Source organism: Rattus rattus, chromosome 1 (genome assembly GCF_011064425.1).
Source record: "Rattus rattus isolate New Zealand chromosome 1, Rrattus_CSIRO_v1, whole genome shotgun sequence".
Taxonomy (NCBI): Eukaryota; Metazoa; Chordata; class Mammalia; order Rodentia; family Muridae; genus Rattus; species Rattus rattus.
The window spans coordinates 37,469,243-37,493,432 of NC_046154.1; the positions used below are offsets into that span (position 1 = coordinate 37,469,243).

General features: G+C 48.1%; 1 protein-coding gene across 1 annotated transcript; it reads left to right on the forward strand.

Moving 5' to 3' along the window:
* Positions 1-1,894: 1,894 nt before the first annotated feature.
* Rimkla (ribosomal modification protein rimK like family member A) lies at positions 1,895-23,212 on the forward strand. The gene is made up of 5 exons (XM_032899135.1): positions 1,895-2,240; positions 13,162-13,392; positions 16,348-16,434; positions 20,425-20,628; positions 22,518-23,212. Exons 1-5 carry the CDS (start codon positions 2,078-2,080, stop codon positions 22,973-22,975), a joined length of 1,143 nt encoding a protein of 380 aa, XP_032755026.1. The 5' UTR covers positions 1,895-2,077; the 3' UTR covers positions 22,976-23,212.
* Positions 23,213-24,190: the final 978 nt, after the last annotated feature.

Genomic DNA, 24,190 nt, shown 5'->3' on the forward strand with positions numbered 1-24,190 from the left:
AGATCCGATGCCCTCTTCTGGTGTATCTGAAGACAGCTACAGTGTACTTATATATATTAAATGAATAAATCTTTAAAAAAAAAAATCTCTGTGGAAGATTGGTTGGGCATGCCATTAACTCCAGCCCTCAGGAGGGAGAGGCAGGCAGGTCTCTATGAATTTAAGGCTAGCCAGGGCTACATAGTGAGACCCTTTGTACCTCCCATCCTATCCTCAAAAGCCGTGCAACCTCAATAGCAAAAGCAGGAGAGGGCATCTAGCTGTGTTTTAAATCACCTTTGAAAGTGCTAATTATAAGGCACCGGGTTACAGTTCCACCACTAAGAAAATGCATTCGGGGACTAGGGAGATGTTTTTTGCAATATTGTTGCCTCAAAAAATTCCTTTTGAAAGTTCATGTATACAGAACTTCCCCAGAGGAGAATCTCAGTGGACAGGGTATTCATAGGCGAATGTTTGCCTGACTAGAGATGTCTCACCCATGTATAGATGTCATTGCCAAGTTGAGTTTAAAACTGTAAAATTTCTCTTGCAAAGGAATAAAAAGAAAAAGATAAAAGATAAAAAGGGGGGAGGAAGAAATGCTTTAGAGAGAGCAAGATAGCTGATCAAGTGAAAGCGTTGTTGGACAAACCTAGTGACCTGAATTTCATCTCAGAAGCCTACCAGGGAGAGAACCCATTCCCAAACGTTCTTCTGCAAGCCCTGCGAGCTCCTTGTGGTATTCATGTGCCCCTGAGCCTCAGACACACATCGGAGATGCTCAAAACATCATTTAAACCAGGTTGTGTGGAGCACACCTTTAATCACAGCACTCGGGGAGCCAAAAGGCAGATCTCTGTGATGAGACTAACCCGCTCTACAGATCGAGTTCCAGGACAGGAACTACACAGGGAGACAGGGCTACATGGCGACAAGGTTACACAGAAAAACCTTATCTTGAAAAACCAAAATGGTGAAGATGACGATGACGACGACGACGACGACGATGATGATTTCAAAAAGATTTTTTAAAGAGCTGGAAACACAAATGGCTAAAGTCAGTCCCAGAGTTATTTAGAAATGACCAGCTAGCAGCTGGTGAGATGGCTCAGAGGGTAAAAGCACTTGCTGCCTAGCCTGATGACCTGACTTTGATCCCTGGAACCCACACGGTGGGTTGTCCTCTGATCTTCATGCGCAAGCTGTGATAACACGCCAAGGGCACACCTTGTGCACAATAAATAAATAAATAAATAAATAAATAAATAAATAAATAAATAAATAAATAGTATAATTAATTTATTTTCAAGAACTGAATACCAGGTTTCGCGCTATTGTTTGCAGGCAGAATTTGCAAAGGGCTAGGACCACGGACAGTATGTAGAGGACTGAGTTGGAGGGCGGAGGGGAAGTGAGGTGTGGACTAGGAGGAAGAAACACACCCCAGGGGTTCTCCTAACTCAATGGGGAAGGGGGGGGGTGTCTTAGACCTGTTTTTATGACACTGGGGTTATGATGGTCAAGCGGTGGTGCAAACCCGGAAAGGATGCTCAGGGTAAGAAAACGAAACCCTGAGATAAGGAAAAGAATTTTCTAATTATCTAAACGAATTATCTGGCTGCTAAAACCCAACTGCCTCCACCTCCCAGCCAGGCGGCAGGCAAGGATTGGGACAGACGGATCGCTCTTCTAAGGGTCAGGTCCAGCTGCGGAGCCCCGCCAAGTGACCTTGCCAGGCTGGCAGTTGTCTTTGGAAGAGGCTAGTGGAGCATCAGAGACTCGCACCCTTCTCTGGGGAAGCAGCGCCGCACCTACCCCGCCAGTGGCCCACCGGTTCCCCGGGTCGCCCCAGCCCCGCCCGGCCGCCGCAGGCTGCGCAGCTCCGCAGGCTCCGGGCCGCGTCCTCCCCGGGCGGCGCGACGTGCTGATTGGCTGGGCGGAGGCGGCGGAGACGGCGGCGGCGGCGCGGGGCGATCGGGAGCATTCGCCGGCAGGGTCTGCAGAGGCGCCTGGCGCACGGCGCAAGCGGAGCCGCGGTGCTCGCCTGGGACGCGCCAGGGGGTCGCGCGGGCGGGCGACCGCAGCTTCGGTCGCCATGTGCGCGCAGGTCTGGCTGCTGACCGACCGGCTCATCCGCGAGGACTACCCGCAGGTGCAGATCCTGCGCGCGCTCCGCCAGCGCTGCTCCGAGCAGGACGTGGGCTTCCGGGCGGTGTTCCTGGACCAGATCGCCGTCACCGTTGTCGGCGGCCACCTAGGTGAGCTCAGCCCGGGGAGGGAGGGAGGGGCGCCGGGGTCCCGTGAGCCAGCGGCTCTCCTCTTTGAGCCCGGCTCCGAGGTAACCAGCCCCTCTTTGCAGCACCGAGAGGCCAAGAGTAGAGAAGATGCTTAATTCATTCATTTAGGAGACAGGTTAATGGGGCATTCACGTTCACCTGAAGCTAAAGGCACCAAACCTCACCTTGTAGATTCTCCGAACACAGGTGGCCTGCCAGGTTGGATTCCGAAATTTAAAGAATTAACCCAGAATTCACAAGATTGCTCTTAGGGCAGATGTTTGGGAAACTTTTCCAATGGTATGTATGCCCCAGTGTTGAACGCCCTGGTAGAACACTATTCTCAAACTGGGAGCCTAATTATAGGACACAGCTGAGAAGATTGGGATTGTCTCTGGAGGGAGGGGAAGGGGCGAGAGGGGACGATTGATGATTTCCATGAATTCGTCCTTCTTGTTGAATTCTGTTCCAAAATGGTCAAGTGCCTCCAGACTTTACTCGTCTCTTTGGTGCCGTGTCCAGGGGAAATTGGGGGGGGGGGAGTGGCTATTATTCCTGACTGCCTATTCAAAGCATTCTGTTTTCAGATATTCTTATTATCTTCAATCCATGCCTGTTGTGGATTGCTAAGCTATCCATGACTTTGGAAAGTCGTGTTCACTGGCTTACAGTCTGTGTTCTCAACAAGCCTTCCGAGGTAGCCAGCTCTTTCAGGGGATCCAGGGTTTGGCCCTCTTGGATGCTTCTTGGAATGTTATCCATATTTCATCTGTATCTGGTTGAGTAGAGTCCCTTCAGCAAGGGAAGGGATTCCACGTCCTGACAGACTACTTACAAGTGAGGTTTTGAGTATGTGCCCCTAAGCGAAATAGCTCAGTTGTACATTGTTCATCCCTAAGTGTATTTAAACCTTCCATATGTACGTTTCAGTTGCATGTACTTTTGGAGTAGTATATGCAAGCATTAGACACCCCACATTTCAAGCGGTGTGGTTAAGGGTAAAATTAACGATTTCTCAAACCTGGGTTCCTGAAACCCTCCTGGTTGGTTAATGGTGAACTCCATTTCTGAACAGAGAATCTGAAAAACTGGATTCTTCTTATAGCTTTTCTGGCTTTGCTTTGTGAAGATCACTTTGACTTTGATTTTAGGGTTTGGTTTGGTTTTGCCTTTTCACGGTTAATTTTATGTGTATGGGTGTTTTGTCTCCATGTATGTCTGTACACCGTGTGCATGCAATACCTGCAAAGGCCAGAAGAGGGCGTCTTATCTTCTGGGAACTGAGGCTACACTTGTGAGCCACTATCTGGGTTCTGGGATCCAGCCTGCGCCCATCTCTTTGAATCGTGTATGTCATATTTAAGTTGAGGTTCTCCGTACTTGAGGAATCTGTGCTTTGGGAGCTGGAGAGATGGCTCAGCGGTTAAGAGCACTTACTGTTCTTCCAGAGGTCCTGAGTTCAATTCCCAGCAACCACATGGTGGCTCTCAACCATCTCTAATGGGATCTGATGCCCTCTTCTGGTGTGTCTGAGGACAACTACAGTGTATTCACATACATAAATAAATCTATAAAAACATTCTGTGCTTTGGGTTCCATATTTAAGTGAAATGATCAATCATATTTTGCTGATCTAAATCAAGTCATTAATATATATCTCTTTCCACTCCCAAGATGAGTTTGCTTGTTTATTTTATAGCTTGTAAAAATGTCCTTTTGAGAGGTCGTAGTCAAATTTTCCTGTCATTTATCAGTCTTTATGTGTACATCCATACTTCTGAAAATGCTCTCTCTGTATGTCTAAAACTCCATTTTAAAGAAGCGATTGTAAGAAACATGAGAATTAAATCATAGTGATTCAGAAAGCACTTAAGCAATTAAGTGGAATTCATGTGTGAAAATGTCTGTGTTCACAAACTAGCTATTTCCTTTTAGCTACAGGAAAATCTATATAGATGCTTGCTTGATGGAGAAATTGAAGACAGGTTTTTGTTGTTGATTTTTTTATTTCTTAAAAAAATTTTTTTTTAAGACAGGTCTTACTAGGTAGCCTTGGCTGGCCTAGAACTCGCTATGTAGACTCCCAGAGATCTGCCCTCTGCCCCCTAAGTGCTAGGATTAAAGTCATATGCCATCACACATGGCTCTGTGATGGTTATTTTTCCTTTGATGATCTACCCTAACCAACCCAGATTTGGATGGGGCTGGGGGCGGGGAGTCTTAAGGAAAGACCAATGACCCTCAGGTTACTAAAGCAGCCCTGTAGGAAGCACTTAACATCTTATCTATTGTTCCTCTGAGAATGTGCAAATTCTTTAACCATTCAGTGTTTGTTTCCCTAAACACGAGCGATCACAAGACCAAAACACATGTAACTAATAGTAACAACAGTAATAATGGAGTCGTAGTAATAGGTCCTCGTGCCTATACGTGTGGCATGAGCTCCGTTCTTCTTACTTATTAATACTCACAAACATCATGAGGTCATCATGCACACAGCAGCAGCTGGGTGTCACAACGCTACTCAGTGGATCCTGCTGCCTTGTGAAGCGTTAGTCAACATTGGCTTCACTGTTGTCCTGTGACTCGTGGGCTTCCCCTGATATATCAGTCTGAGGTGCCCATCTGGTTCCTCCAGATGGTAGAATTCTATTCATCCCTCAAATCTAGCTCACCTCACTGGTCTCTCCTGGAGTCATTCCTGAGCTCCCTTCCCTGTCCCCATGGAGATATCTTCCACCTGCTACCAAACAACAGCAGAGTAGCACCCATTGAAGTTTTACTATAATTTATCTGCGTACAAGACTTGTATCCATCCCCTCCCCTATCTACGGTTCTTCAAAAAGAAAAATTTCCATAACCAGTACATAGTAGGCCTTCGTTAATGTTTGTGGGCTAATTTATAGTAGGCCTTCGTTAATGTTTGTGGGCTAATTTGAAGTATGAAGGCTTGTATGTAAGTACCCAGGCTTTCCATGCAGTTTGGGAGATCATGGTCAGATGCGGATGTGTTTGAGGTGGGCCGCTCTATGACAACAGGTTTACTAATGACAGTTAAGTTCTCTGACCATCCTCAGGTCAGAATTATTAACCGACTCAAGGAAAAGGGATCGTTCTAAAGTCACAATCCAAGACGGAGAAAATGTGCTCGACCTGGCAGAGAAGACCGTGTTAGCATCGTCTCTTAGGAAGAGCATGATTCAGCATTTCTGCAGCTCTCAGGGCTTGAGCTTTGGTGGCCTCATCTGTTTATTTATTTATGTTTATGAGCCCTGGGGATTGAAGCCAGGGTCTTGTACAGGCTGGGCAGCTAGTGATCTCCCACGCCACAGAGCCAGTGCTCTAAAGGACTTTCTAGGTCAGGTTCTCTTTCATCTGTGGTATAGAAAAAAAGTGAACTCAGGGCTTCTGTTCACATGTTAGGCAAGCGGCCTGAGTTCTATGCCTCATCTTTTATTTTTTATTTTAAGACAGAGCCTTGCTTTGTTTCCGTCCTAGGCTGGCCTTGAATTCAAGCGCTTTCTAACCCGGACTATATGAGACCCTGTCACAAAAGGAAACTGCACAGGTCGGGGTGTGGGAGGCAGAGGCAGCTGGGTAGTGTGAGTTTGAGGCCAGCCAGGGCTACAAACTGAGTCCCTCAGGACCTCCCCAGCAGACGTGATAATTCAGCGACTCTGTGTTGAGGACTGAATAGGGATGGTGGGCCTTCCTTTATTATTAAATTTTAACACGTTTTATTCTCCACGACCATCCGAGGTCTCCATTTTACCCAGTTTGCTTGACAGATATTCACTAAGCGGGGTGCCATGACACGTGCTGCAGATATAGAAGGGTAAACAGGAACAGACCTGGCCTTCACCCTCACAAGTTTATGTGTCCCGTGTTCTGTCTCCACGTGTCTGCTGACTGTGTGTAAGGTGTTGTTCTAGGTGCCTGAGTAAAAGTACTGGAAGTCACTGCCTCTCCAGGAGATTACATTCTATACTGAGGTAGAATATAAACAAGGTAAGCAAACAGTACAGAGCATTTCTGAAAAAGCTAAAGGGGAGAAATGGGAATGGTCCCCAGAGACTCAGGTGTTTGAATGCGTGACCCTAGGGAGTAGCATTAGTAGGAGGTGTGGCTTTTTGGAGTAGGTGTGGCTTTGTTGGAAGAGGTGTGTCACTGGGGGTGGGCTTGGAGGTCTTATTAGCTCAAAACCAGCATAGTGGCACACAGTCCTCTCCCTGCTGCCTATGGATCAAGATGTAGAACTCTCAGCTCCTTTTCCAGCACCACGTCTGTCTGTATGCCATGCTTCCCACTGTGATGATAGTGGACTAGACCTCTGAAATGGTAAGCCAGCCCCAGTGAAGTGTTTTCCTTTATAAGAGTTGCCAGGGTCATGGTGTCTCTTCAAAGCAATAGAAACCCTAAGACAGGAAGAAGGAGCTGACGTGGTCTTCACTCTCACAAATTTATGTGTCCTGTGTCCTGTCACCACGTGTCTGCTGACTGTGTGTAAGGTGTTGTTCTAGGTGCCTGGATAAAAGTACTGGAAGTCACTGCCTCTCCAGGAGATTACATTCTGTATTGAGGTCAGGTAGAGAATGGCAATATGAGGACTAGGGTGGCCCACTCCCACAGCTGTGCTCTAGTCAAGAGCAGAAGGGGGTCAGGAAGTGAACAGTTTGCTTTAAAGAAGGCGCTTTGATGAGGGCCGAGAACTACGCTTACCTGTAGGTATGAGTATTTGGAATGCAGTTAGGAACTAACTCACTCAGGAAAGTGGCAGTTGTAGGTTCTCCTTTGAGGGTCTATGACCTCTCTAACGAAGGGTAGCTGGCTAAGTTTACAGTACCAGCCGGGAGGTCCCTTCATTTGAGCAGATCTTAAGTCCAGTTAGGCAGCTGTTGGTTACCCCAGATAAAGTGGTGCTGTCACACCCTTGGGGCTGCCTTGCTGGGCTGCTCATTGTTGTGCTTCCTGGGCTTTACATCTAGGTAGGGCTATCCATTGCTCTTCTCCCTGGGCAGCTTGCTGGCCTCCTTCTAATATCATGAGAGCTAGTCGTCAGGGAAAAGGTGTGCAAGTCAGTTCCAGCTTGATTTTCCAAATCCCGTCTGAAGGAATCAGCAACCAAGGGTAATGGTTATGGCCTATGTTTAGGGGTCTCTTGGAATCCCCTGACTCACCACTTAAAGGGAAGATTCCCCTGGCTGGCACTGGAGTTTTTGCTAAATAGACTATAACTCTTTGAATAGAGGGGCAGACATTATCACCCTATGTGGCATAACTCCATTTGAACCACATGGATTATATATGCATTTTAGGTAACCTTATGAAACAATGTTTCCCTAAGGCTTTTCCAAACAACCCTTAGCGTTTTTTAGTTCTCTGTCCTCCCTCTCCCTCTGGATTATCCTCCTCACTTTCTCCCACCCCAAGGAAGTTCACTGTTTAGCTGTAGAGAGTAGAGTTGTCCAGGGAGGAAGGAGAGTGGAGGAGGTCAGTATGGAAGAACCGAGGGAGTGCAGGGCAGACATGAGGAAAAGAGGCTGAGGGTTGGGGTGAGGGTTGAGATGAGCAGCTATACAGGGCCTTGTGGGTCAGAGATGGACATTGGTTTCACTCTGGATAATGGAGGGGAAGGATGGGGAACAGTGCATTTTGAGCAGAGCAGGGAGCACAGTGAGAAGACAGACTGCCAGATGGTTTTGTAACGGGCTGGTGGAAAACAGGGAGGAGGCAAGGAGAAGCTAAGGCTTGAGGGGCTTTACCAATAGAGGAGGGAACCGTGGCTCACTTATATACTGGTCCCTGTGATTCAGGTCAGTGGAGAGGGAGACACTACATCTCTCCATCCACCAGGAGGAAAGAAGATACACTCTAGAAGCTAAATGAGGAGCAGCGAACACATCAACCTATGTTCAGGGCCAGTGACCTGAGGGGAAGGTGAGAAAATAGCCTGGCTTGGAAGGGCAAATAGGGAAACAGAGTCACCAGGAAGAGAAAGGCATTCAGCTGGACTCAGAAGAAAGGAAATGTCTTAGTGGGTCGCTCTCTCTGGCGTACTCAGCTCAGTGTCTTGTTGCTGTTGCCGTGACTTTAATATTTGTAAAGGTTTGTGTTTATTGTTTGTAATTGTGTGTTTGTGTGAGCGGGCACATGTGAGTGTGTGCCCTACATTCCATACATACAAACGGCCCCATAAGGAACAGAGAATAAAAACCTTGCCCTAAATTTCCAGCGTCCTCCCCTCAGGTGGGTGTATTTGTACTCAGAGAAGATGTCTCTATCACATTGCCTGTAGGCGATTGGTTGATTCATTGACTGATTGATATGGGAGCGTGGCCTATTATGGGTGGGGCCACCCCTGAGCACGTGTCCTGGGCACCCCGGGAGGTATAAGAAAGCGGACTGAGCCAGTCACTGAGAGTAAGGCAGTAGGCAGCACCCCTCCATGGCCTCTGCATCAGTTCTTGCTTCCAGGTCCCTGTCTTGAGTTCTAGTCCAGATTCCCTCAGTGATGGGTGGTTACCTAAAAGCACAAGATGAAATAAACCCTTTCCTCTCCAAGTTGCTTTTGGCTGTATGTTTATTTATCACAGCAACAGAAAAGCAAGCTAATACAACAGGCATGCACCAAGTGCATGAAAACATCTCCAAATGGAAGCAGAATTCAAGAAGTTGGGCATAGTTACCCATGAAAGCAGAAGACAGAGAAAATGATGTTCTGGTTCCACAAAGTTGATTCATCCTCTCGGGTCATTGCATGAACCAGTTCGACATCTAATCCTTGCCCCTTACTATCCTACTGACTTCTCAGAGTGATTGCTTCTTGGTTAATTTTTTTTAACGTGGTTTGAGGCTAGCCATAGTGAATCTCAAGCCCCAGCCAGGTGTCTGAGGGGTGAAGGGACCAGAAGCTGCTCACATCCTCCCCCACCTCCCTGCGTTAAGGCGATAGTCATGTCAAGTCCCTGTCATCTGACTTTCCTTCCCATCACCACAGCCAAGCGAAGCCCGTCCTCTGGTTCACACAGGTCCTCCATGCCCTTGGCTTGAGGCCAGCAGACCACGGTGAGGAGGTGAAAGACCCTGGGAAAGGTGACGCAGTCAGTGAGCTGTATCCCTGCATGAAGCTTAGCAGGTGCCTGCCTGGAAGTCGATGCCAATGGTGGAAATTACCTATGTGGTTAAAGGCCTCAGACTTTGCAGCGGGTTTGCCAAAGAGCCGGCCCCAGATGCAAATTGTTCTTGGCCCCATGTGGCTACTGCTCTTACGGAAGCCAGAATGAGAAGCAGCTTTCTCTACCTGAGGTCACATTGTCACCGTGTGATGATGGCCAGCGTGAAGAGACCGAGCAACCATGCATGGGACGGTCCAGAGCAGAAGTGTCAGAAATGTCAGAGGGCAAAGGTGTACGGTCACCCCTTCATATTTGCAGGCGATTGTTCCATCAAAGCCAAGGACTCTCCAGGGACTAACATGTTACCTGCACCTATGCTCGTGTCCTTCAGCCTCCAGACCACTGAGAATACTCAATGCAGTGTAAATATTGTGTAAATAATTGTGGGTTCTTTACAGGTTTTTTTTTTAAAGGTGGGTGGGATTTGAACCCAGGGCCTTTTGTATAATTGGTGTGTGATCTACCACTCAGCTATACCCCCAGCCCTGGAAATAGTTGCTATACTGTGTTCATCTTGCTTAAGGAATAACGTCAAGAAAAAAGCCCGAACATTTTCAATATGGACATAAATTAAATTTTTTCTAGTACTTTCTATTTGCAGTTGGCTGGATCCATTGATGTGAAACCCGCGAATACATGGAGCTGATACAACCCCACACCCAAACTGTCCCTCTTGCACAGGGCTAGACAGCAACCGAGGCAGGCACTGACCTGTGCTCAGGCCTGCAGGGTCTCTGGGGTTCCACCTTAACCCATTGCATTCTCCGTTTATTAAAGGCTTCAGTGGGGATGAGCCAGGCCCAAAGATTTTCAGTTGGAGGAGAGAGATGAAGTCCTGGTAAGACTTCCCAGGTGTCTGTAGTGCTGCTTGTAGAGACTGAGCTCCCTCTGTGCACTGTGGTTGGTTTTCCCAGTGATGGACTGAATTCTGTTCTTCCTCTGTAGACGTCTGTGTGTCCGTGGCTTGTGCTGGGGTTTGAAAGCTGGATGCTTCTCCTGCTTTTTGCTTCTCTAAGTTGCTTTTCCGTTGCCAAGCTATTTTCTCATTGAGCAGTTTAAAAAAAAAAAAAAAAAAAAGTCCTTCCTTGCTTTTTGGAATATCTGTGCTGTGACAGTGTCAGTGCCTTGTGAGTGTGGCATTCGGTTGATTTTCGAAGCATTTTTGGTCTCTTTCTCACTGCGGGATGATGTGCTGGCCTTCCTGATTTGTTCACTGTTCACCATTTCAGTCAGCCTTTCCTTTTCTTGCAACTTTGCCTTGTCCCCGCTTCTCCCATACTCGTTCTAAGGGCTGAAGGGAGAGGAGATTTTTTTCCAAACTGCAGGAAAAGCAGCTTTAAGCAACCCTGTTGCTGGTGGCCAAACAAACCCATCCCAGCTGCTTTTTACAGACTAGTCCTGAGACGGGTCTACCTGCTGGGCTCACGGTGTCTGCCTAAGTGCTGAGAAAAAAAAAATGTGACTTACCTGTCCCTCTACATCCACACCTTTAAAAATTAGCCAGTGAATTGTTTGGAACGGCCGACTTGTAAGTTAGAGCCACATGGTCGTTTTTGTGGATGGCTTGCTTTCTGTTTGCTTGGTTTTTTGTTTTTGAGATTTTTTTTCTTGAGATTCTTTCTCGGCTTAGAACGTTGATATTGATATAGTTAGTCACCATGTCATTGCCATGTAGCCCAAGCTGTCTTCGAACTCTTTATCCTACTGTCTCAACATCCCCAGGGCTGAGACTGCAGGTGTGCACTACCAGGCCTAGTTTGGGAGACTTGTGTGGCACTGTGCAAGCTTAGGGGACCTTGAACTCAGGCCCTCGTACGAGGTCAGTAAGCACCCTAGCACTGAGCAGCACCCACATCTGGACCCCCATTGGAGAGAGTATGGTTTCACTCATACTTGGGTTTTGGTACAATGTATATATAAGGTGCTATATGTTTAAGCCCATAAAGTGGCTGTAAACTGTACTTTAAGGTTTTCTTTAAGACTCTTGGGAGATGCTTTGAGATTGGTTAGGGTGGAAACAGACCCTGTAAGTCTTGGAACTCAATTTTTATTGCTTCACATAGTCCGTGCCCCACCTCCCTCACTCCGTCCCAGGTGCTGGGTGCCCTGTAGATGCTCAGTGTCTGGATTCAGACAGACCCTGGGATGTCAGGGCTGGCATAGCCACCTCTACCCTTGGCGTTCCCGCTGTACCATGTTCTAGTGCCCTCCATTCTAAAGGTATGGCCGAGTAACCGGACTTGGTGAAGCCCAGATCTAGCTTCTTGCCGCTTCTGTCCAATTCAACAAATACCAAGTGCCACCCAGGCCCCAGGCACTGCTCCAGAGACCGGAGTCAGCACAAAACAGACAAAAAGCATTTCATGGCCAGCTCTGCCTACCTCTTGGTGTCATGTGAGCAAAGCAGAGAATTCCGCACAGAAGTCCTTCAGTAACGTGTGGGCTGCTCAGGGTCCTGTGAAGTCTTCACATCAAGTCGAGGCCCTGGTTACCCCAGAGCCAGGTAGGGTACAGCCTGGATCATTCCACCTGTGTATGTTACAGTGTCTTTTAGTAAGCGTTATTTAACAAATATTGAGTTCAATATTTTTTAAGTATTGATTTTCTTTTGTAGACATTTTAAACTTTGGTTTTTTAATAACAGACACAGGAAAAATATTCTGGAAACTTTAGATAAAGAGAGAATACAAAGAAAGGCTGGTCATAGAAGCCCACGTCTATAACCCTGTTACTGAGGTGAGGAGGTAAGAGTGGAGGGTTGCTGCGAGGCAAATCCGCGTGGGCTACATAGAGATGCCCAGCTAGGGCTACATAGTGAGACCCTGGAGACAGACAGACAGACAGACAGAGGTAGAGACAGAGAGAGAGACTGACAGAGACATAGAGACAGACAGATAGACAGACAGACAGACAGACAGGGACAGAGATTGAGAGATTACTTGTAACCCTATTCTCAATGTTTAAAATGTGCATTTCTTTTCTTTTTCCCCAACCTGCATCTAATTATATAATCGAGACCATAGTGAATTAGTTATTTTGAATCCTGAGCCAAGCTGGTAGTCGAACCCAGACATTGCACGAGTTAGGTAAACACTTTGCATAGCAGACCTAGAGTTCTGTTTCTCCATCTAACATGGGCATTTGCATGTACAAAATGTAACTATACATTCATAGAGACTGTTTAGCTGGGTGTGGTATAGCAGAAACCTAGAGTCTCAGCCCCTGAGGCAGAAGGATGGTGAGTTTGAGCTAGTCTGGGCTACGACATAAGACCCTATTTCAAACAAAACGAAACTAACGGGAATAGGGAAGTAGTCACACATGACGCTGCAGCCAGTAGATTTTCATGAGGCTCAGTCATCGAAGAATATGGAGATTCCAAAAGCAGGCAGCACTGATGTCCTCCCGAGCCACTGGCCCCAGAGCAGCCCCAGCCCCAGGGGAAGCAGGGCCTGGCTGCAACTGTACCATGGACTCTTCTAACTTGCACCCATCTTGGTGCGCTTCATTCTCTTCCCCTCTGTTTGTTCCTTGTATCATAATCGCGTTCTTCCCGTTTGCTGGAGGATGGTGCTGTCTACCTCTTTCTTGTGCTGTACACTAGCGTACACGGTCGCGCCCATGCGGCAGTTTTGAGGCTCTTTTCTGGCCAGATGAACTCTGGAAGCACTTCTTCCAGTCAACAACGCACTGGCAAGCGATGAGCTCACTCTAGCCCTTGCTTGCAGGCCTGCAGCTGAGCCAGAAACCCCTGACCACCTTCCCTGACGTAGTGGTTGTCCGAGTGTCCACGCCTTCTGTTCAGTCAGACAGTGAAATCACCATCCTGAGGCACCTGGAGAAGCTGGGCTGCCGCCTGGTCAACCGTCCTCAAAGCATCTTAAACTGCATCAACAAGTTTTGGACATTCCAAGAGCTGGCTGGACATGGGGTCCCCATGCCAGACACCTTCTCCTATGGTGAGTCTCCCAAAAACACATTTATAACTCCTTTCCAAAATACTGGTGTCTCTCTTCTCTCTCCAAGAAACTTCCTGTGTCTCTGGTTGCTTTTCCTTGTGAGTCTGTTTACCTTTGGAGGAATTAGCATATTGAATGCTGGCCAGTCCTTCTGTGTGAACTGCTGTGGCCACTCTCTGTAGTCATTTGAAAAGCATGGACCAACCATTGTGAGAGCATGTCTTAGTCAGGGTTTTATTGCTGTGAAAAGACACCATGACCAAGGCGACTCTTATAGTAGAAAGCAGTGTAATGAGGAGCAGCTCACAGTGTCAGAGATTTAGTCCGTTATCATCGTGGCGGGGACCATGGCAGCACGCATGGTCCTGGAGAAGTAGCCAAGAGCTTTATCCTGATCCACAGGCAGGGAAAGAGACTGGGCCTAAAAGGAGCTTCTGAAACCTCAAAGCCTACCATAGTCACACTTCCTGCAACAAGGCCACACTTTCTAACCCTTCAAATCCTATCAAAGAATTTCTTCCACTCCCTGGTGGAACATCAAATATATGAACCTATGGGGAAACATTCTTATTCAAACCACCACAGGAGAGCCCTAGAACAGCCCTACCTCCAAGGCATTCCCAGGGCATCAGAAACAAAGGGCTGCAAATATACAGGCAGTTGCCCTGCAGTGTGGTCAATGTTTGGAGGAGCTCATAGGAGAGCTTCTAGTGCAGCGATCAGACATTGAGGACCACTTCCTTAAAGGGGTAGCATCATCTAAGCTAAGGATAGCCTGCAAACGAAGGGCCTGGAATAGAGAGAAGGAAGAGAGCCAGAGTTGAAGAGAACAGAACTAGCTGGCGGTAATGCCGGTAGTTACAGGAGGCTGAGGGTGCGCGAGAGTTGAGGATTGGAAAGATAAGAGGGTGTGGCATGCAGCGTGCCAACAAGATAGCGGTATCACCAAGCCAACAGGAGGCTTTTGATCAGGAAGTGCCTGCTCAGAGTCACCCTGCAGGCCATGTTGGCCACCACACAGAGAATGATTGCATAAGACAAAGTAGAGACAGACAGGGTAGGTAGTGGTAGGTGACCTCCATGAGGGAGGAATGGTATCACAAACCAGTAGACACATGAGCAGATTTGGGAATCGTGAGGCAGGAGATACAACTGATTGTGTACGGGGCTATGGGGAGGAATCAAAGTGATTAGTTTCCAGCTTGGATCAGAAGATGTCAAGGGGAAGAAGTAAACTGGCTGTCAGGGTGAATGGCTAGCGCTGGGGATGGGGGCGATTTCAATGGAGACTTGGTGTATTTGCAACATTTATAGTCTCTGTGAGGGAAAATGCTTGGGAGGCTATGAACCCAAAGCTTCCAAAAGGCTGGGGACGAGGATTTAGAAGCCTCTCCTGTGCTGTGAGTGAAGGGAGAGACACAGGCTCCTCAATGTGGACACGCAGGACGAAAGAACAGAGGTCTAAAGGGACCAATTAAAGGGTTTCCATGGAATGCTTAGGACTGCTTATGCTGAAATCTTAGACAACTTAAGCGTAATGGTGAGACCATAACTATCCAGACTCCAACCCCATCGGAGACATGAGAAGGAATAAACATTACCTGAGTATGCAGGAAGCGTAGGCAGTCAGCTTCCAAAGCTATAGACATGACAGAGAAAGCTGGTTGCCTGGACGGTCCCCCACACTTTCTCTCTAATGTTGGAGTGTCCATCTTCAGCCTTCTGGCCCAGAGTGTCAGACTGTTTTGTGAAGCAGGAACTATGAAGGACTGCTTACCCTGTGTTGGCAAAGCTCTTAAGCGAGCTGTGTGTGGTGATGCGTGCTTATAGCCCTGGCACTTGGAAGGTGGAGGCAGGAGGATTGTAAGTTTGAGGTCAGCCTGGGCTACAAAGTGAGATCATCTCATAGAAACACAAAAGAATAAAGCATAAAAAATGAAGTGGGGGAGGGGACTCTTTTAGGGGTAGAAAAAGAGCCTATAAAAGGAACTGGGCAGATGCGATTTGAGAAGTAAGAGGAGAGAGCAGAGATGTCACGTAGGCCAGTGGGAAAGGTAGCGCCATCCAAGGCCCATGGGACTCCTCAGTATAAGAAGGCTTTCCGCTCAGTGATGAGGAGAGGAGCCATCACAGGGGGCTTACAGAGGTGAAGGCTGAGAGAAGTCATTGAAATCTGCAACTTCCAAGCAGCTTGACACCGGGTTACAGAGGTGGGGTTAAGGGACGGTGAGGGCCCAGCAGCAGGACTCCGTTTGTTTAGGAGTGAGCATCTGAGGAAGCTAGAACAGAGGAAGTAGAAAGGCAATCAGAAGAGGAATGCTTTGACAGGCTGAGACCGCCGAGGAAGTGACGGGCAGGTCCCCACTTCCTTGTTGGCCATCACAGGTCCTAGAGGCTGCATACTGTTCCTTGCTACATGGCCCTCCTCACAGCACAGCACTTTGCTCCTTCAAGGCCAACAGAAAATGCTCTGAAGGCTTGTTTCCTCTTAAAGGGTTCTTCTGTTTAGAGCAGAGAATCATTGCCCTCCTTACCTTCGATGGACTCAAGGTTAACAGACGATTAATGTAACCCAAGGGCAGTAATCTATGCTCCCATAAATTCAATGGCCTCTCTCCCACTGAAGAGAAGGGATTCCATAAAGGAGTTCACAGGAGGGGTAGGTAGGAGTAGCAGGCTGTCCTGGAATTCTGTCCCCACGGCCATTGGTAAGGGCCCACCTGTAAGGATGCCGTGAGGGTTACCACAGCTGGAGTGACGTTTCTGTGGATAGAGGCTTGATGCGGGTAATCGTCCTCCTCTGGTTCCCGCCTTGCACAGTACAGGTGTGGTTTGTGTCTGCTGGGTTAGGATGGATTTGGATTGGTTTCATCAGCACATTCTACATGGGCAAGTGCTTGGGCCAGCCTCTGCCCCGTTGCCAACACTTTATTGACTGTCGCCTTTTCTTGGCAGGTGGGCACGAAGACTTCTCTAAAATGATCGATGAAGCAGAGCCCCTGGGCTACCCAGTAGTGGTGAAGAGCACCCGGGGACACCGGGGTCAGTGGTACTGCTGGGCTCGCTGGGCCGTCGGTGCATGTAGCTGCAATTCTGTGGGACAGGGATGCTCTGCACACGCACAGTGCCTTCCGCCTGCTCTGTTCAGTCCCCTCTGTCCCTCTGTCAGACGCCTACCTCTCTTTAACGACTGCGGCAGACAGACGTTTCCCCTGAGCTGATTGAGATTCTCAGCTCCACGGCCAGAGCACCTGCTACTCCTTTTGCGTAGATTCTCAGAAGCAGAGCCAGTCCCCCTGCTGAACACCCTCCAAGTCCCCATGTCACCTGCTAGACTCAGTCCATGTTCCTCATGGCGCCCTGGTCTGTGCAGGCAGCCTTCTTCACTCCAGGCTGTCCTTAGTCACCAGAGAGACTGTGTACATTCTGTCCCATAGCCGTCTGCTCTCAGAGTTCACTAGAGCTCTGTCCTTGCTCGGCCTTTCAGCCCAGCTCCTGTTTTCTTTAGACAAAATCAGTCCTCCCTCCTTTTTGTTTCGGTAGCATTTTGCTTTTCTAGTCCAGGGCTACATCGCTCAGCAGTTGTGGTTTTAAATGATGCTCAGGGTGGGGCCCAGGCCCTGAGCACCTGACTCTGTAAGGCAGTGCTTCTCAACCTTGCTACCCTGTGACCCTTTAATACAGTTAATTCCTCACGTTGTGGTGACCCCCCCAACCATAAAATTATCTTCGTTGCTACTTTATAACTGTAATTTGCTAGTTATGAAGTGTGATGTAAATATCTGTTTTCGGCTGATCTTAGGCGACCCCTGTGAAAGGGTCATTTGACTTCCAAAGGGGGAGGGTCACAGGTTGAGATCCGCTGATATAAGGCCTGCACATTGCTCAGTGCAGAGGAGGGGTGCGGCAGAGGTCTCAGCAAGAGAGAGTAGTCCCCCTGTAGTAGTGGTATGTAACTCAGGTGGCAGAGAACACTTGGGAATCAATGCTTCTGGAGCAAAATGCAGCATCCCAAACAGACACGTGCTGAGGCTTGCTGTGAAGTAGGAACTGATGTAGACACGCAGAGAACAGCCAGTGCTTTCCGGCTCACCTGTGAGATAGTACAGACGAGCACGCTGCAGGACTCGATGCCCACAAGCTCCTTTGAGCCCGAAGAACGGGGAGGCACACTCAACCTTTTTCATTTCTGTTTTTAAACTTTTTAAATTTTTTGAGTGTGTGTGTGTGTGTGTGTGTGTGTGTGTGTGTGTGTTTTGCCTGCAACGTGGTACCATTTGTGGGTAGTGTCTGAGGAGGCCAGACAGTGTGTTTGTATCCCTCACAACTGGAGTTACAGACAGTTGTGAGCCACCATGTGGGTTTGGGAATCCAACTGCGTCCTCTGCAAGACTAACTACTGCTCTAACCACTCAACAGCCTCTCCATCCCTTCATTTCTGTTTTTAAGTCTGGGCTGTTCTATTCCATTAACACACCCACACACATATACACATACACACACACACAACATACACACACACACACACACAACGCACATGCACACATTTAGATACTCCACAGTGGACACTGAGTGCACACTTCCTGTCACCTGCCACTTGGACATCTTCAAATAACTTGCTTCCTGTCCTCAAATTTTACTGGGTGTCAGGGATTCCATCATTTCAGGAATGGTTGAATATTACATTTTGTTTTATTTTTATGGTACTGAAGACTGAAGCCAGGGCCTTCAGTGTGCTGTTTTGGAGAATTGATTTTCAGTTTTATATCGTGTGTGTGTGTGTGTGTGTGTGTGTGTGTGTGTGTGTGTGTGTGAGAGAGAGAGAGAGAGAGAGAGAGAGTGCATGTGCATGTGCGTGTGTGTTTGTGTGTGTGTGTGTGTGTGTGTGCATAGAGGCCACAGGGAAGGCCAGTATCCTCCTCTGTTACACTCCACCTTACAGTTTGTTTTTTTTTTTTGTTTTGTTTTGTTTTTTTCTTTTTTTTTTTTTCGGAGTTGGGGACCAAACCCAGGGCCTTGCGCTTGCTAGGCAAGCGCTCTACCACTGAGCTAAATCCCCAACCCCACCTTACAGCTTTAAGGCTAACCAGAAAGCTCAAGTTTTTCAACTTACCTGGCGCCAGCAGACCCAGCGATCCTCCAGTCTCCACCACTCTTAGAACTAGAGTTACAGATATGCACAAGATACCTGCCTGTTACAGGGATGCCAGGATTCAAACTCAGGTTCTCAGGATTGCACAACTGCTCTTACTCACGGAGCCGTCTTTCTACCCCCAACCTCTTTTCTTTTCCTTTCCTTTCCTTCCCTTCCCTTCCCTTTCCTTTCCCTTTCTTTCTTCCTTCCTTCCTTCCTTCCTTCCTTCCTTCCTTCCTTCCTTCCTTTCTTTCTTTCTTTCTTTCTTTCTTTCTTTCTTTCTTTCTTTCTTTTAAAGATTCCAGAGCTGTTCCACTTCTCTTGTGGTGGTGACAGGAAACCTAGGGAAAACATTTCTCTTCCATGTTTGCTCAGTCATGCATGCTCATGCCAGATTTGCAGGGCAAACCTGTTGGGAATACTGCTCCAACCTGTTTTCTGAGATGCAGGAGAGAGCAGGTGCTGGGGACAGCAGGAGCACAGCGGAATGCTCTCCCAGAGGGCCACAGCATGGGAGCCATTCTCTGTGGAATCAAGTGAGGATGGCCAAATAGTGAATCTCATTCACTTAGAAGGCAGAAACTGGAACCTTGGTAATGTGCCTACTAAGTAAGCATGCAGATCCTGGTTTGGCTTCCCAGTGCCCACATAAAAAGCTAAGTGTGGTGGTGCATGGCTAGGACCCTCATTCTGGAGAAGAGAGACAGGGGGATCGTTGATCTTGTCTAATTGGTGAGCTCCAAGTCCCAGTGAGAAAAGCTGTGTCAAAAAAATAATGAGGAGACGGTGGACCTGGCTCAGTGGATACAGCACTTCCGGTGCAGATGTGAGGACCTAAGTAGGAGACCTCAGAACGCTTGTCAAAAGCTGGGCATGGCTTACGTGCACCTAACCAACCCAGCATTGGGGTTGGAGTGGTAGAGACAGGAGGATGCTGGGCACAGGCTGACTGGCCAGCTAGCAAGAACAACCAGCTTCAAAGACCCTGTGTCCAGGCAGTGATAAAGAGGTTGATAGAGATGTGTGAGCGTGCATGCACTGTGCATACATCACACACACACACACACACACACACACACACACACAGGTCGGGAGCAATAGAAGGAAGCACCCACCATTGATCTCTGTCTTCCGTGTCCCCCACATTCACATATATGCACACACCATACACAAAATGGAAGTTGTGAGGGTGTCTGTCCGGTCTCCTCTGAGCCCACAGGTCCATCTTGTGGCAGCAGCATGGACCTTGTGGGCCTCTTACTGTGTTGTGGTTGTCCTCTGCAACACTCTGCATCCACACTTGGGATTCCTCTCGGCTGCATTCAAGTAATTATGTACTGTAAACAAAGTTGAGTACTAAGCCAGTGTGGACTTTAGAGCATTTAGACAGAGACAAAGACAGACAGACAGACAGGCCATGTAGCACCTTGAGGGGATGGGAAGGAAGTGCTTACTCACAGTTTATGAGTCTCAGAATCTTGTTTTTGCCCCTTATCTCAACTTCTGGGATTTATTATAGTTTCACTTTGGGAAAAAAAAAAAAAAAGAGCAGGCACAGGACACACTTTAATCTCAGCGCGCTGGGAAGCTAGGATTGGAGGACCAGGCTTTTAATTTTAGTACAGTGTGGGTTACAAACAGAGGGAGACCCTGTTTCAAAAAAGAAGCAAACATGAAAATCAGGTATGGGGAGAGAGACAGTGGGGTTAAAATCTTAAGAAAATACAGTTCAGTGCTCTTCAAGAGTCTCATCAGAGAAATGGGAGGGGCCGGGACACAGAAAGTTCCAGAAAGCTGGTACCTGTTTGGGGCAGGGAGACAGGCAGGGAGGTAGGATGGTAAGACAGGCGCACAGCCTGTCCAGCGGTCTCCCTTGCTCTCCGTCTTTCTTCTTAAAGGAAAAGCTGTTTTTCTGGCCAGAGACAAGCATCACCTTTCTGACATCTGCCACCTGGTCCGCCACGATGTGCCCTACCTGTTCCAGAAGTATGTGAAGGAGTCTCACGGGAAGGACATCCGGGTGGTGGTGGTGGGTGGCCAGGTGATTGGCTCCATGCTGCGCTGCTCCACAGATGGCCGCATGCAAAGCAACTGCTTTCTAGGTGAGAAGGGGGAGGGGTTGGGGCCGAGGCAGAGGACCTCAGAGAAGGCTTAGGGCTTGGGGGAGGGCAGAGGACCTCACAGAACATGAGAAGGGAACCTTTCCCGTGCCTGTTAGCAGTCCAGAGAGGGACAGGAAGTCAAGGGCTGGGCCGGAAGACACGGTCCTCGTGTCAAGACACTAAATTATAAAACCTTGTGTAGACGTTAGGGCCCAGCAATCAGGGTTGACAAGGGAGTGACCAACGTTTTGGCAAGGGTCCATCTGAATAAAACATGGAAGGTGTAAGGAAGGAGGTGGGGAGTCAGCCTTGAAAACTGTATCCCCTTAGGCGGTTTACCAAGGACCTTACAAGTGGGTCTAACTATAACCCGAATGCCCCCCAAAGAGCTATGAACGCAACTAGCACAAAAGCACAAATGTACTTAAAACCTCAAACTTTTTTATCTTGCAATTTTGGGGAGCTGTTGTGACTTGATTGTATAGTTCTCAAGTGTTCTCTTTGTAAGAGACAAGATTATGTGGCAGTGTGACAGGGCCTCCATGAACCAAGGCTGTGGCCAGAGGAAACGTAGTATTTGCTCTCACATTTTAACTGAAGATTTCCTTTTCCTTTCATGCACGGAACTGCCAGAAAACTGCAGTTTATATTTTGGCTGAAGATAGAAAACCCTGTCCCTTTAGCCCACCCAGAAAGCTTGTTTTCTGTCATGGGGAATGGAGACATCGAGACAGGGAGCCTTGTCCCCATCGCAGAAAACTCTAGTCAAACTTGGCGAATGAATTATGTTGGTAATTTGGAAAAAGAAAAGCCCTACAGTTATTTCCTGACTCAGCAGCTGCGTGCTCCAAGTTCATTGATGATAAAAAGGCTCATTTGCTGATCGGGTCCTGTTCCGCTAAGAGTCCCCAAGCGAAACCACACCATCTGCAGTGGAGCTGGGAAGACAGATTACGAGCAGTGGTCCTCAACCCTCCTAATGCCGAGACGCTTTAATACACCCTCACGGTGTGGTGACCCCCAACCATAAAATTATTTTGTCGCTACTTCATAACTGTAATTTTGCAACTATCATGGATCTCAATATAAATATCTGATGAGCAGGATATCTGATACAGGAACCTTGTGAAAGGGTCATTCGACTCACAGAGGGGTTGTGGCCCTCGAGTTGAGAACCACGGCACTGTGAGTTAGCTCTCGCCCTGGGCTAGCGCATGACCCAGAGTCTGTGCAGGCAGGCAGGTGTGAGATCCTCTGGCCATGCAGGCCAATGCTGGGTCAAGTCTGACGTCGCGCTGAGCACGCGGCAGTCGTCTTCATGTATACAGTAGCTATGTGCAGATCCACAGTCTGGAACCTCAGATCTGTGGGACTGAACCCAGAGCCTTGGTACGTTCTGGGTCGGTGCCCTCACCCTGATGCCCAGCTCAGCAAATATCATTGATTATTAAGTATGCTGTTCCTACTATATGATAAAGTAGATTATCAGTTTTCATTTTTTCTAGCGACCATTTACTGAGTGCACACCATGTATCAGGCACTATGGTTTTCTAATATCTGTTTTCATTTTTAAGTATTTCAAGTGTAATTATATGCCATAGGTATGTGGGTACCTCTGGGGACCAAAAGAGGACACTGGATCTGTTGGGAGTTATAGGCAATTGTGAGTACATGAAATGGGTGCTGGGAACCAAAGTAGGGTGCCCTGGGAGCTCATTCAGTGCTCCTAACCACCGAGCCATCCTGCCCCAACTTTCTAAACTTTTAAGTGGCACTGTCCATAACGGTACTTGTCTCACTCCTTTGTCACCAGTCCCATCTCTTGCAGGTCATTAGCCTCATCAGTGAGTGTCATTTGTCACCTTGGAGTTGCTGTGCTTTCTTTCCAGGTGGTGTGGGTGTCAAGTGCTCACTGACAGAACAAGGCAAGCAGCTGGCGATCCAGGTGTCCAACATCCTGGGCATGGATTTCTGTGGCATCGACCTTCTCATTATGGACGATGGCTCCTTCATGGTGTGTGAGGCAAACGCCAATGTCGGCTTCCTGGCCTTCGACCAGGCGTGCAACTTAGATGTGGGGGCAATCATTGCAGACTATGCTATGTCCTTGCTGCCAAACAGGCAGACTGGGAAGATGGCCATCCTCCCGGGACTGGCAAGTCCCAGGGAGAAGAACGAGCCCAATGGGTGTGTTTCAGCTCAGGGAGTTGCAGAGAGTGTCTATACCATCACCAATGGGTCTACCTCTAGTGAGAGTGAGCCTGAACTGGGAGAGGCCCGGGATTCCTCAGCAAAAACAATGGGGGCCCCGCCTGCCCATGTTACCCGAGCCTGGTTACAGCATTAACAGGATCCCTTCACGAGTCCAGTGAATTCCTGCTTTCTTGGCAGCATTTAAACCAAATGCTACTGCTTCCCTGAGTAGTGTTCAGTGAATTAGGTCTGGACTAACGTGATTTCATTTGCACAGAAACTAGAAAATCCCATCCGGGCACTCAGCATCCTTTCTAATAACAGTTTGAACCAACGGCCTAGCTTTGTGGTTTTTGTAAAGACTCATATAAAAAACACTCATCGAGAACAACTTCCCGAATGATCGACTTGAGGTCAACGTCTATTGCAAGCACGTCAGTGGAAGGGTAGGACTTTTAAGGCGCTGAGTCCATGTTGCTGTCCCTGGTCATTAGCAGCAATGAACATGAACTTGGCTCCTGGAAACATCGTCCTCACATGCAGGAGATGGAGGCGTTTGCAGGTGGGCGGGACGTTCCTGTCTACTCCCCCTCCCGGTCACCATCTTACCACATTCCTCCGACACTCGGCTTCTCACCGAAGCGCTTTGTAGGAGGTGAGGTGGAACACGCTTTGACCTCGCCGGTTGGCATGTGTCGTGCTTTGTAACAGGGGATCTCTACAGATCGCTTTGTCTCTCATAATCCACACTCCTGCTTTATCTACGTCAGCTCCAGCAGCTTCACACACCTTTGCTGCCTTCGGCCTCAGCTGGAAATGCATCTGATAAGCTATGGCCACACTCTTTGTTTCTTGTGCACTAGAACTCAACACCATGGACTTTTCCTTTTCAGTGGACTCCGCTCACTCGTCATCTGGAAACCAGTGGGATTTTACCACAGACAGTTACTGGGCGATGACCGTTCTTCCCCAGCTTCTTCTGGACATGCTCCTGTTATCCAGACTCCGGGAACCTGTCCTTCCCCATTTTTCCAAATTGGGGAGACTTGGGTATTCGTGGTGAGTGGGTTATTGTAGACAGGATACCACGTGCTTTTCCTTCTCACTCTTTAAGCAGTAGATGACATCTTTCCCCTGGGAGAAACGGTAGAGACAGAGTTTTGCATCTGCTTATAGAAAGTCTAACTGAAAACAAGCAATGACCTAACCCACCCAGAGTTACCTCATTATACTCACGAGGAAGATCATCCTCTTCAGATAGTTTACGGCCGGTGCCAAGAACATTGAGGATCCCTCTTTGGGATTACTTCAGTAGCTGTCAAAGGGAAGAGGCCTTGTAACTTGATCAATAGGCTTTGTTTAGTTTCTT